At 37.1% G+C, this 12,779-nt stretch overlaps 1 protein-coding gene across 1 annotated transcript; it reads left to right on the top strand.

Annotated features, from left to right (window-relative positions):
- Positions 1-2,814: 2,814 nt before the first annotated feature.
- On the top strand, positions 2,815-7,052 carry nkx6.1 (NK6 homeobox 1). Its single transcript, XM_042509758.1, is given in 5 exon segments — positions 2,815-3,227; positions 3,229-3,500; positions 3,677-3,714; positions 3,716-3,850; positions 6,567-7,052. Coding segments are annotated over 5 exon segments (999 nt in total). The 5' UTR covers positions 2,815-2,931; the 3' UTR covers positions 6,825-7,052.
- The last annotated feature ends 5,727 nt before the right edge of the window (positions 7,053-12,779 follow it).

Raw genomic sequence — 12,779 nt, 5'->3', positions numbered from 1 at the left:
TATATATATATATATATATATACATATTATACATTTTTTCTGTAAATAGTTTCCTGGAGATTTTTCAGATAATTCCTTTGTCGTCTTCTTAAATTATATGTATATACATTCATGTATGTGTGTGTGTGTGTATATATATATATATATATGTATATATATATATATATATATATATATATATATATCACGAGGTCATTTCCATGTTCCCTTTTTTTCATATAAATTATTTTTAAATAATTAATTTGATTATAGGTTTTCTAAGTATTTACCTTTCATACTAAAATACACCTTCATGATAGTATTTCCATACTAAGTACCATGTTTACTGACTGTACTGGGAATTTTTACCGTGTGGTTGTAGTACTTGTACTTCCTCCCCCGCAGTTGTTACTGCAGTAAAAGCTGTGAGTACTGTGCTGCTGAGAGGAAAAGCTGCAGCCGTTATTTCTCTTTTACTGTAACAAACTCTGATCCGTGTGAACGCAGAGAAAATGAAGCTTTAAATGTAAAATATTTCAGTCAAATCCTCCAAACTGATCAGTTCGTGCTGATCGATCAGTGGACACACGGTGGCGCCGCTGCGCCGCGGACACTTTGTCCTCTGAATAAAGCTTTATTCAAACGCGGCTGCAGTTTGGCATCAAGACGGTGTTTATATTTCATCAAAGAATAAAAGGTGTTAAATATAATTAACATTTATTAGTACAGTCACAGCTGTTTCATCATTTTTTATTAGAATATTTTTATTTATAGTTTATTTATTAAGACTTTAACTGTTTGTTTTTTTTCGTCTTCCTGCAAAGTTTGATTTCCATCATTGTTTAATAATTAATAAGATGATCATATGTTTGTTTGTAAACTCTTCACAGGTCGAGGAAACATTTACTTAAGATGTTTGATACATTTGTAGGAGTAAAAGTATAAAAATGCTCAACCAAGGTACCTCAAAATTATACAAAACTTGTGTAAATATACTTCCACGTGTGCTTTCCCTTAATCCTTAAAGTGTATTTACTACACAGATAGATATCATAGATACTTTTTTAGAATACTGCATTTAGATTTTGCAGTGTTTCAGCAGTCAGCTCAAACACAGAAAGAGTTAAATACATGGATAAAATAATAAAACATAATTTATCAACGTTTTAATTATAAAGTTACAGTAAGCTGCAGACGTGTTAGGTTGTTTCTTATATTTTTTTACATATTTAATGCTGCTGTTTGTTATTTTATGAGCGTCATTAAATCTCATTAACGTTATTTTTCTTTTGGTGCGTTCAGGGTCTTCAGATTACCACAAAGGTGCTTTTTTCATGCATTTAGATCTGCAGTCTGCATGTTATTTTCAACAATAAGAATTCAAAGAAAGTCTTATATTTATACAAAATAATTAGTTTAATTTGAACCACATATGTTCATATTCATGTACATTTTGGCAAAGAAAAATAACCCAAAGAATTCAGATATAAACTTGAGAAATTTCCTCCTCATAAAGCTGCTGAAATGCGTCACATTCATTATTAAAGACACTGAGGTCCTGTCTTGTATTTTCTGCAGATTTATGCTCTTATAACAGAATTTTTAGACTCAATATTTGGGATGAAAAACATTTTGACCACAAAAAGTGTAAATCATGACGTTGTCTCCGCTCAGCGTGGAGGAGCTTTGAAATGATCTCTGCTGCTGAAAATACACCAAAAAAATACACCTTTAGTATTTAGTTACAGTCTGAGCGAGATTTGAATGATTATCTGAATCTTTACAGGGCTGCAGCAAGAAAATCAGAGGCCCGTTTATAATCAGCCCCCTCCTGCATTCACACTAATTAATGATCCACCTGAAACTTTATTGTCCTGCATGCACACTGAGGCTTGAGTTTGGGTTAATGATGACAACAATCCCTAATGTCCTAAAATCCTACAATCCTAGAACTGTCCTTAAAACCTAAAACTGTCCTTAATTCCTTGAAATGTCCTAAAATCCAAGAAAAGTCCTTAAATCCTAGAAATGTCCTTAAACCTTAGAACCGTCCTTGAATTCTAAAAATGTCCTCAAATCCTAAAACTGTCCTTAAATCCTAGAAATGTCCTTAGATATGTCCTAAAATCCTTCAAACGTCCTAAAATCGTAGAAACCTCCTAAAGTCCTTGAAATGTCTTAAAATCCTACAAACGTCCTAAAATCCGAGAAATGTCCTAAAATCCGAGAAAGGACATAAAACGGCTCGGCAGCTGTGATTGGCCCCTGGCCTCCTGTCATTTTGCAAAGTGGCCCCCAAACAAAGCAACTTAAGTATCCTTGTTTTTAACCTTTAAAGCTCATTAAAGTCTTAAATATTTAAACTATTTTTAATTGATAATAATTTATTTTACTCAAAAAAAAAAACCCACTTAATTGCATATTATGTAAATTATAATCTGTGTTATAATAACTTTTAGTAATAATAACTAATTAAAAATATTAAATATAAACATCAGAAATGATTTTAATCCAGCAGATCAGGGCCGAGCCGCTGAGCCAATCAGGAGGCGCCTTAAACCCAACCGTCCCTACGTCACGGTCCGGTCCTCCAATGGGCGCAGAGACCCCCCCCCTCGGCCGTGCCGGTCTCTAAAGTTTGGGCTGAAGCTCATCGCCTGAACACATGATCATGTTTTATTATCTCACACAACTTCTGCAACTCCGCACACCGAGCGTCTCTGCGCGGTCCCGGTCCGGAGCGGGGCCTGATCCGGATCTCTGAGCGCCTCCTGCGGGGGACAAGCTGCTTTCTGGGGCTTTTTATTTCTGCAGGTTTTGGATTGATCTGGATCCTGGGATGGACTGCGGGTCCGGAGAGGAGCGGCTTTAGTTGAGTCCGGACCCGGTCAGGTGCGCAGAGACCCGCAGAGACCTGCTCGTGCACCCGGATCCTGCACAGAGGCGGTCCCGATGTTAGCGGTGGGTCAGATGGACGGGTCCCGACAGAGCGCCTTCCTCCTCAGCACCCCCCCGTTAGCGGCTCTGCACAGCATGACCGAGATGAAGACCCCGCTGTACCCGGCGTACCCGCTGTCCTCCACCGGCCCCAACTCCTCCACCTCCCCGGCCACCACCTCCCCAAACCCGGGCGGCATGGCGGTGTCCTCCCCGGGCATCAAGAGCTCCACGGGGCTGTCCTCCGGGCTCGGCTCCCCGCAGCAGTGCTCCTCCGCCACCCCGCACGGGATTAACGACATCCTGAGCCGGGCCCACCGCCGCCAGCACCGGCGCCACGGTGGCCGTGGCCGCCGCCGCCGCCGCCGCCTCCTCCTCGGCGGGCATCCTGTCCGGGCTGCCCCGGTTCAGCAGCCTCAGCCCGCCGCCGCCTCCCGGACTTTACTTCAGCCCCGGCGCCGCGGCGGTGGCCGTGGCCCGGTACCCGAAGCCCCTGGCGGAGCTCCCGGGCCGGACGCCGATCTTCTGGCCCGGAGTCATGCAGAGTCCGCACTGGAGGGACGCACGATTTGCGTGTTCACCGCGTAAGTGTGCGCGAATATTTTAATTGTGTGAAATTTCTTTTAAAAAATCTCCTAGAATAAAAGAAATCTTTCAGGCCTTTTTTGCTGTAAAAATTGAAGCATTTAAGGCCACAAAATAATTTTAAAGAATCTTTCTGAATGAAAAAACAAACCTGTTTGGTGTATTTTTGTTTCAGATCAGAACTCCGTGTTACTGGACAAAGACGGGAAAAGGGAAACACACGCGGCCCACGTTTTCTGGACAGCAGATTTTTGCTCTGGAAAAGACTTTTGAACAAACTAAATATCTGGCGGGGCCGGAGAGAGCGCGCCTGGCGTACTCTCTGGGCATGACCGAGAGCCAAGTCAAGGTACGCACAAAACACACAAAACACACAAAAAAACACGAAGATAAAGCAAATCAGCGTGAAAGTTTTTAAAATCTGCTTTCTCCATGTTGAAAAAAGCGAAATAATTAAATCAGTATTTTGTTAAAAATGCAAATTAATGAGTGAGCTTTAGACATTTTGTAAGCCTGATTTATTTATGATATTTCGATATTGTGACTGCACGTTTTTGCGTTATTCACTCGCACATAAATGTATTTTAACACAAGAGGCCTTGTGCATGAGATTATTTAATCGAATAATTTCTCTTTATTGCATCATTTTTTTTTCACGAAAAAACGAAACATAAATTTCATGTTTCGTTTTAAATGCGTTTTGGGTCTTGTCTTTAGTGCATCACATGTATTAAATGCATTTTTATACATCATTATTTAGGGCGTCTTTTCACATTAATTTGTAGAAATTTAGCTCAAATTATTCTATTTATTTTAATACATTTCTAACTTTTGGTTCTGCAGCGTGAAACACAAAATCAACTTTTCTTTTTAATGATGATAAAAACATGGGAAACGTGAACACGGTTTCTGGATGTGTGTGTGAATCCAATAATCACTCACTCGGTACATCTCATTTATTTATTGCATATTAATGTGCATTTTGTGCAGCACAATGTGCATCTGTTTGTGTCAAACTTGCTAGAAAATTTGCAGAATAATTTTCTGCAGCATGAAACATAAAATCAGGTTTTAAATCTGATTGTTTGATCCAGCAGAGATTAGAGAGTCTAAAGGTGAACCGGGTTCTCTGTGCATGAGAATCAACGACTCCTTCAGTGCATCATTCACTTCCTGCATGTTTATTTGCATTTTGTGCAGCACATTTTAGAGCATGTTTTTTGTCTGGAATCTCTAATTTAACATAAATAACCCTTTTTGATGCATTGAAAGCCTTTGTTTCTGCAACATCAAAAATAACCTCGTTTTCTTTTTGAGTGTTTTGAAGTTTGAGAACATAAAACAGGAGAAAAGTTGCATATTTATGTAAATTTTTGCAGCGCATTTCATTGCCTCTTTTATGTAAAATTCGCTCCAGAAATGTAAATAATTAGAACTGTATTTTCAGTGCAGCAGAATAATTTTCAAGCTTTATATCTGCACCACGAAACAAGTGTTTGAGCCTGTAGATTCAAGAACCTAAAAAATGAGAAAAACGAACGAATATACACCAGAGCCCAGTAATTACTCCCTCTGTGCATCACGTTGATTTCTTGCATGTTTGTGTGCATTTTGTGCAGCACATTTTATTGCATCTTTTTGAGTGAAATTCGCTCTACAAATTTAGTTAATTGTAATGTCAGTGCAATATTTCAGGTGTTATTTCTGCAGGATTCAACAGAAAATCAAGTTTTCTCTCTGAGTATTTGAGAGATTTGAGAACCTAAAAAGATGAGAAAAGTAAACGGGGTTCTCCTTGTGCTTAAGAATCCAATGATTAATCCTTCACTGCATCACGTTGATTTCTTGTATATTTATCTGCGATTTGTGCAGCACATTTTATTGCATCTTTTTGTCAGATGAAACGATTTTCAACCTAAGATCAAAACATAAATCAAGTTTTCTTTTTGAGTATTTTGAGATTCGTGAACCTGAAATGTAATTCATAGAAATATAGATATTTATATGATTCCCAGTTTTTATATCTGCATCATTCTACATAAAATTAACTCTTCTTTTTGTAGAGACTGAGAACATAAAAACATCAGAAAAGTGAACAGTGTTGAGAATCCAGTAATCACTGTCAGTGCATCGGTTTTTCTTGCAGGTTTATGTGCAGCACATTTTATTGCATCTCGTGTAAGATTAGAATTTAAATGGTCATGTCTATTTTAATTCATTTCCAACCTTTTCTCTGCAGCATGAAACGTGAAATAATTTTTTCTTTCATACGTGTGTTTCAAGCATTCTCTTTAGTGCATTACTTTTATTTATTTCATTTTTGATGTGCATTTTGTGCAGCTCATTTAAATGCATCTTTTTGTGTGAAATTACACACATTTAGCCTAAATGATCATATTAATTTTAATTCATTCCCAACCTTTTTTCTGCAGCATGAAAAATGAAATTTATGTTTCGTTTTAAGTGCGTTTTGGGTCTTGTCTTTAGTGCATCACATGTATTTTTTGCACTTTTTGTGCATTTTTCGTGAAGTGCATTTTAGTGCATCTTTTTGACACTGACAGGCTAGATAATAATATACATTCTAATGCATGTCCAGCCTGTCTTTCTGTAGCATGAAACATTAAATCAATGTGTCCATTTTAAGTGTGTTTTAGGTGTTCTGGTTCGTGCAACACGTTTATTTAATTATTTATTTTGCACTTTTATGCACATTTTGTGCAGCTCATTTTATTGCATCTTATTGACACTGACAGCTCAATAATGATATTTATTTGATCAAATAAATAACTTCTCATTCTGCAGCATGCAGACTAAAATCAAATGTTCTTTTTAAGTGCGTTTTAAGTGTTTTCTTCAGTGCATCACATTTATTTTGTGCATTTTGTGAAGCTTATTTTAGTAAATCTTTCTGCCACTGACAGACTAAATAAGGATATTTATTTTAATGCATTCCCAGCTTCTCTTTCTGCAGCACTGGGCATAAATTCAAGGCTTCTCTCTGAGTGTTTGTGGAGGTCTGAGCACATAAAAACGCGATAACTTGTGCGTGTTTTGTGCTGCAGGTTTGGTTCCAGAACAGACGGACTAAGTGGAGGAAAAAGCACGCGGCGGAGATGGCCACCGCCAAGAAGAAGCAGGACTCGGAGACCGAGCGGCTGAAGGGGACATCGGACAACGAGGACGAAGACGACGACTACAACAAACCTTTGGACCCGAACTCGGACGACGAGAAGATCACACAGCTGCTGAAGAAACACAAGCCGGTCCCGGTCCCGGGCTCCGCGCTGCTGCAGCTGCACACCGACAACGACTCCTCCTAATTCTCCTTTTCTCTCTCTGTGGGAAATGACACAAACTCTCGGAGCTTTTCGACAGTTTTATTTCGTCTCTTTTTTTGCACGCGGATGGAGGACTTCCTGTCGGGACGAACACTTTGTGGCCCCCCAAAACACTTTGTACATAGAGCCGTGAGTTGTGTCCGATAGAAAAGATCCTGCTGTGAATCCTTCATGTGTAATTTTGTACAGACGCTCTCAGATCAGCCCCCTCAAAACACAACACTTTTATTTCGTTTTATATTCACAGAAAAAAAATAGCGGGTCCGTGAAGGCCTCTGCAGCCGGCCCCTGAACGCACCACGCGCGCACCTGTCCGTGAAGACCTCCTCACCTTTTTATTTATCTGTCTGACGTTGTGACGCCTGCAGCTGTGTACCATGGCGGGTCAATGTAATGCACTTTTATTTAATAAAAACTCAAATGTTTGCTTGTTGTTTTCAGCCCAAACGTGTTAATGAATGTTTGATTCATTAACGAAGAACGCGTTCAATTAACGGCCACAACAGCCGATAAATCATCCGCTTTAATCCAATACCCCGATCAATATTCATTATTTAACCCCTTTATTTCTGCTGATGCTGCAATCAAATATCACATTATTATTATTTTATTTATTATCATTATTATTTTAGTTATTTTATTTTGTTTTGCGTTAAAAGTCGATTTTGACAAACAGATAAAAACAGGAATTTGCGTTTAACCCTTTGAAACCTGACATTTTTTTTTGTGCGCGTTCTGATGCCCTCTACAAGTATTTAACCCTTTGCACCACAAATTTGTGCAATTTCTTAAAAATGGCGGGGAAGGCAGTGAGAAACTTGCAAAGAAATGCTCCAGAAATTGCGAGAAATTAATTAGAATTAAAAAAAAAAAACAGCTAGGGAAAAGTCAATATCATAATTAAATAATTATAATTATATTACAATATTATAAGACTTTTCTAAACAATTTTCCTAGTTTATGTCCTTGCTATTTATTAACTTTTTTTAAAACAAATTTTTAGGTTATATTCTTCCACTTTTCACTGTTTCTTGCTAATTTTTGGGTCATTTTTCAAGGTAACAAGCCATTTTGCTCAGGGTTTTAAGGGTTAAACGACCCAAACAAACAGATTTTTATTTAATAAAAGATAACAGATATTTGAATTCAAACTGAATGTTGCGAAGAGAGAAAAAAAGCCAATAAGTTGTCGGCGTGAAGCTTCACGGTTTCATCAGCAGCTCCTTTTCTCCCAAATTGAAAGTCAGTGAAGCGACCTGCAGCCAGCTGATATTTAATTTATCACATCCGGATGTGGCTGCTGCGGGTCACGTGTCTCATCATCAAATCAGTCAGAGAAAAAAAAATATTTATGAAGAAAAAAAATAAAGTTTTAAGTGAAAGAAAAGTGGAGGTGGTTTAGATGTGTGGCTCGGGTGTGTGCGGGGTTTGGATCCGGGGACAGGCGCCTCTCTGCCGGCTGCGATCCGCTCCTCTGCTCGCTGTCTGGAGCTTTAATGAGCCGGAGAGATTATCAGATCTGATGACACGTGATGGCTCTTTTAACCCTTTGTGTTTGCTCGACGTGTTTCCTCCTACACACAGCAATGAAAATATGACATTAATTATTAGTGCAAAATTAATTTATTCCCTTCAAAATATTTATTTTCTTTTCCTCTGACCTCGTTAAACCCAACAAATATTTAAAAAGAACATTTTGCTTAATAAAACACAAGAAGAGATCACTGTTATTATACTGAATAACAAAATATTTCATGTTTTATATGTACAGATATTTATATATTTTGTCTTCACGTGTCTATTCACATTTCTGTTAAACCCTTTTAAAAGATTTTTTAAAAAATGAAACAAACTGATGAAATAGCAGAAATACAAAAAGACTTATTTGTAATTTTGGAGGCTTATGTTGCGATAAAAATCCTGTAAATTTATAAAGTTTTATTCAATTTATTTAAACCTACTTAAAATCAGCTTAAAATCAGGTTTATATGCAAACATCATAAAAATTTTAACCCTTTGAAACCTGGATCGACATCACTTTTCTTGTTTCAGACGCCTTTCACAAATATTTAAACCTTTAACAAAATGGTGCAATTTCTTTCATGAGAAAAAGGAAATGAACAACTTGGTGAGAGATGTTACGTATATTGCAAGAAATATTTAGAAATGTTTTTTAAAAAGTTCCTTTTATAACTTTCTTATATATTTCTTATTATTTTGAAAAAATAATTTGCAGGTAACGCTCCTGTACTTTTTATTAATTTCTTGCTAATTTTTGAGCCAATTCTTCTTTCATTGCTTAGTGCATTCTTCCCATGAAAAGACAATTTAATCAGATTTCAAAGGGTTAAAGAACATCAGGGTTAATAAGACTGACTGGGATTTTTATTCTTTTGGACTCTTAAAAACATTTTTATGACATTTTTTTACGCTTTATCAGACTAGACGTCAACATAAGCTTAAATATGTACAGAAATGTGAAGAGAAATGAAAAGGAAAAGGTCAATTCTTTTGGACTTTTCATGATAACGTAATATTTTATTCTTCTGTATTATTGTGTCTGAAACATTTGAAGCTTCATGTTTTAATTTTGTGATCTTTCTAAAACATTTTCTCATGTCATTTATAGTGAGGTTCATCATCAGAAATAATATCAGCAACAAACTCACCATAAATAACAAACCACAGGCTGAATGTGACGATAATAAACTTTATTTATATACAAACACCTTTTATACAAGAAATGCAGCACAAAGTGCTTCACGAAGAGAGAATTATTCTCATGAAAACAGACAGAATGAACATAAAACAGGCCAACAATTCAATAATATAAAACTATTACTTCATATTCAGAATGTAAATCCTGTAAATTCAATTAAGATCCCATAATTAATTCATCTCATCTGAATAATGAATTACACTTAAATTGTAACTATTTAATTAACTAAATTAAACCACTCAAAGTGACATTTTTTTTCTTGTCGTCCTCGACCTTCTTCTTCGAACTGTGACTCAGCAGTTTAATCATGATGCGACGTTTTTTTGCCTCTTTTTTAAGCTGCTCCTAAAGAAACAAACGATGGTTCAGTGTTCGATTGTTTTTTAGTGAAATGTGGCAGCAGTTTATCTTTTCACAGGGGATTTTACCTCTAAATGATTGTTGAGTTTCAGATTTAAATGATTGTTGATGTTTTTATGTTTGATGTTTTTATTTTTGCAAGATGTAAAATACAAAAAATGACAAAAAATAACTAATACAGGAAGAGGCAGATAAACCTGCAAGAAAAAATGTTAAAATGTCACAATGTTATAAAAAAACCCAAAAGTTAACACACGGTAATTAAAACAATAATATAAAAGTGTCACAGATGAGCTTCCTGTTTGTCATCTCATGACCCCTGACCTCCATCCTGTGGCCCTTCACAGGTCCCAACCCTCAGGTTGGGAACCTCCATCTTACATTAAGGAATACAAAAATATATAAAATAATTATTATTTTATTTCAAATCTTAAAATCATTTAAAATCTCAGAATATCTTTGAGCTTTGAGCTGTCGGACAGAGTGAGACTCCTGAATACATCATTTTATAACATTTGGATACACAGCAGTCTTTTGTTTAGATTTTATTTCAAATTGGGCAAAACAGGAGTAAAATGTGTCTGTTGAGCTGCTGAGTCTAAACTGAAAACACGTCTCGTGAGATTTCACACGATGTCATCTCTGCACACGTTATTCTCCGTCAGTCTTTGAGCAGAAATGTTTTTAAAATTCTCCCAATTTTCTGTTTTCTATCTCAGTAAACTGGAAGTCTTTGAGCAAAATGAGACATTTGAACAAGTCACTCTGGACTCATAGTGAACATTTTTCACCTTTTTTCTTCCCTTATTTAGAAAAAATATAATGAATGAAGAAAATATCTGACACAAAGAGAAGAAGGCCATCAGGAAGTGTCGTACAATAAAAGTAGCTGAAATACCATCATAAAAGCAATAAAATCACCACAAATCAGAACTTCAAGTCCAAAATTAATTAATGCATCAATAATTATAATTTAATGATATAGCACATATTATTCTGCCTACTTTTGATACTTGAAGTTGAGTATTTTTATCGTTTGAATTGTTAACAAACTGAACATCAACACTTACTAAGGAGACTTTATCGGCACTGGTGGGGCCTACAGGGGCCCCTGAGCCTTTGTGGCTCAATCACATGAATTCTTTTAAATTATATTTTAATATTTCTCCAACATAAGCAGCTGCATGTTGTCTCCTCTGATAGTTGTGTCCGATAGTGTTAAACACAATATTATGATATCTGGATAGGTTTACATGTCATGGATCGATCACTGAATGGGTCTCCCGAGCAGAGGCCATGGGGCCCAAAGTGACAGGGGGCCCCTGGCCTTCACATGCAAAATATTGAATGTCAAATCATCTGTCATTGCGCAAGACCAATACACACAGAGGTGGCTATCAATTTCACCCATAACACTCATTCATCTCATGTACCTGTAAGCAAGGCATCACCAACTGGTGGACCGCAGTCTGGATCCAGACCAAAACTTCGTCCTATGTGGACCCGTGGCCAAGTTGTAATAAAATGTAAGAATGGGAACAAAAATATTTCGTAGTGCTTGGCAGTTCATCGAAAAATAATCAGAACCAACATTCAGAACCTCGGAAGTGTATCATGTAAAAAAGTGACGGACTTTGACTGTAGAACAGCTGAGTGTTTGACAGCCACAGCATTTCATCATGGTGGATCAAACAGCTGATGGTTGCAACAGCAGCGCAGTGAGACAGACAAACAGAGCGCAGCTTCTCCTCACAGCACCGAAGTGTCTGTAACAGACACATCTGCAGAGGTGAAAGTGACTTCTTTAGACTCTACAGACGACTTTGTGTTAGTTTCGACTTTAATCAGACTTTGGATGAATTATTTAGAAACAGCAGGACGCATCGCTCCATGTCTCATCCGGCTGCTCGCGCTGAGCTCTCATTATTATTACCAGGGGCAGATGTAATGTTTTGGGGACCCGGGGCCACAAGCACATGAGCTTATTTTCAGCCTTTCTCTAACTGTGAATGTTGGCAGGCTGTTGGCAGCTATAGGAGAAGTAGTTTAATACATGTATAACATCAGCGAAAGCAAGAAGAAAAGCTCTGAAGAGTTGACTCCTCCATAAACTTGAAGGTGCTTAATTTTAGCTAACACGGCTAGCTGATGCATCATTAAAATGATCAAACACATTATCTACAAAAACAAACGGTGTATATTTGATATAATTGTGTCTTTTCTTTTGTCTTTTTTTCTGCCTTTGCCTTCAAGTGCTGTTTTTACTTCACTTTTCACAGTTAGCTTTATACATTTTACTTAAATGAGCCTTTTTAGGCTACGATTCATATTTTGTGTAATGTTTTTGATCATTTAATCACCTCAGTGTCTTATTTAACTGTTAGCTGCGTTAGCTAGTGAGTCAGTGCAGGAGAACCGTTAGCCGGATTTTCAGAGGTTAGCTTATGTGTGGTTACAATGGCTCTTTTTTTAAAAACGTATTATTTATTTACTTAGTACATCTATTTGTGCTTAGAAGAAGAAAAGCTCAGAAGAGCAGCCCACCTGCTAAACTTAAAGGTGATTATTTAAAAAGATAAAAATCCCTTAAAACGCTCTTTGAACGTTATATTTAAATGTTTTCTTTAAAACATTATTGCAACTCGTAGGTAACGTTAGCCATTGTTATTTGAACGCTACCTGCTGGTTGGGAGGTGATGAACACGGTCTCCTGGGTGAAAGTCCTGTGTTGGTTTGACTCATCCATTTACATTTCATTTTGTCACTCTTTATATTTTGATGTCCTCCTTTGCCCCTGCTGTAATCCCTGCGGGCACTAGAGGTCGCCACCTAACATTAAAGCTAAATATGCCGTTAAT

Source organism: Plectropomus leopardus, chromosome 20 (genome assembly GCF_008729295.1).
Source record: "Plectropomus leopardus isolate mb chromosome 20, YSFRI_Pleo_2.0, whole genome shotgun sequence".
NCBI classification, from domain to species: domain Eukaryota; kingdom Metazoa; phylum Chordata; class Actinopteri; order Perciformes; family Serranidae; genus Plectropomus; species Plectropomus leopardus.
The sequence above is the reverse complement of the archived record's forward strand: the minus strand, read 5'-3'. Positions and strand labels throughout refer to the sequence as shown.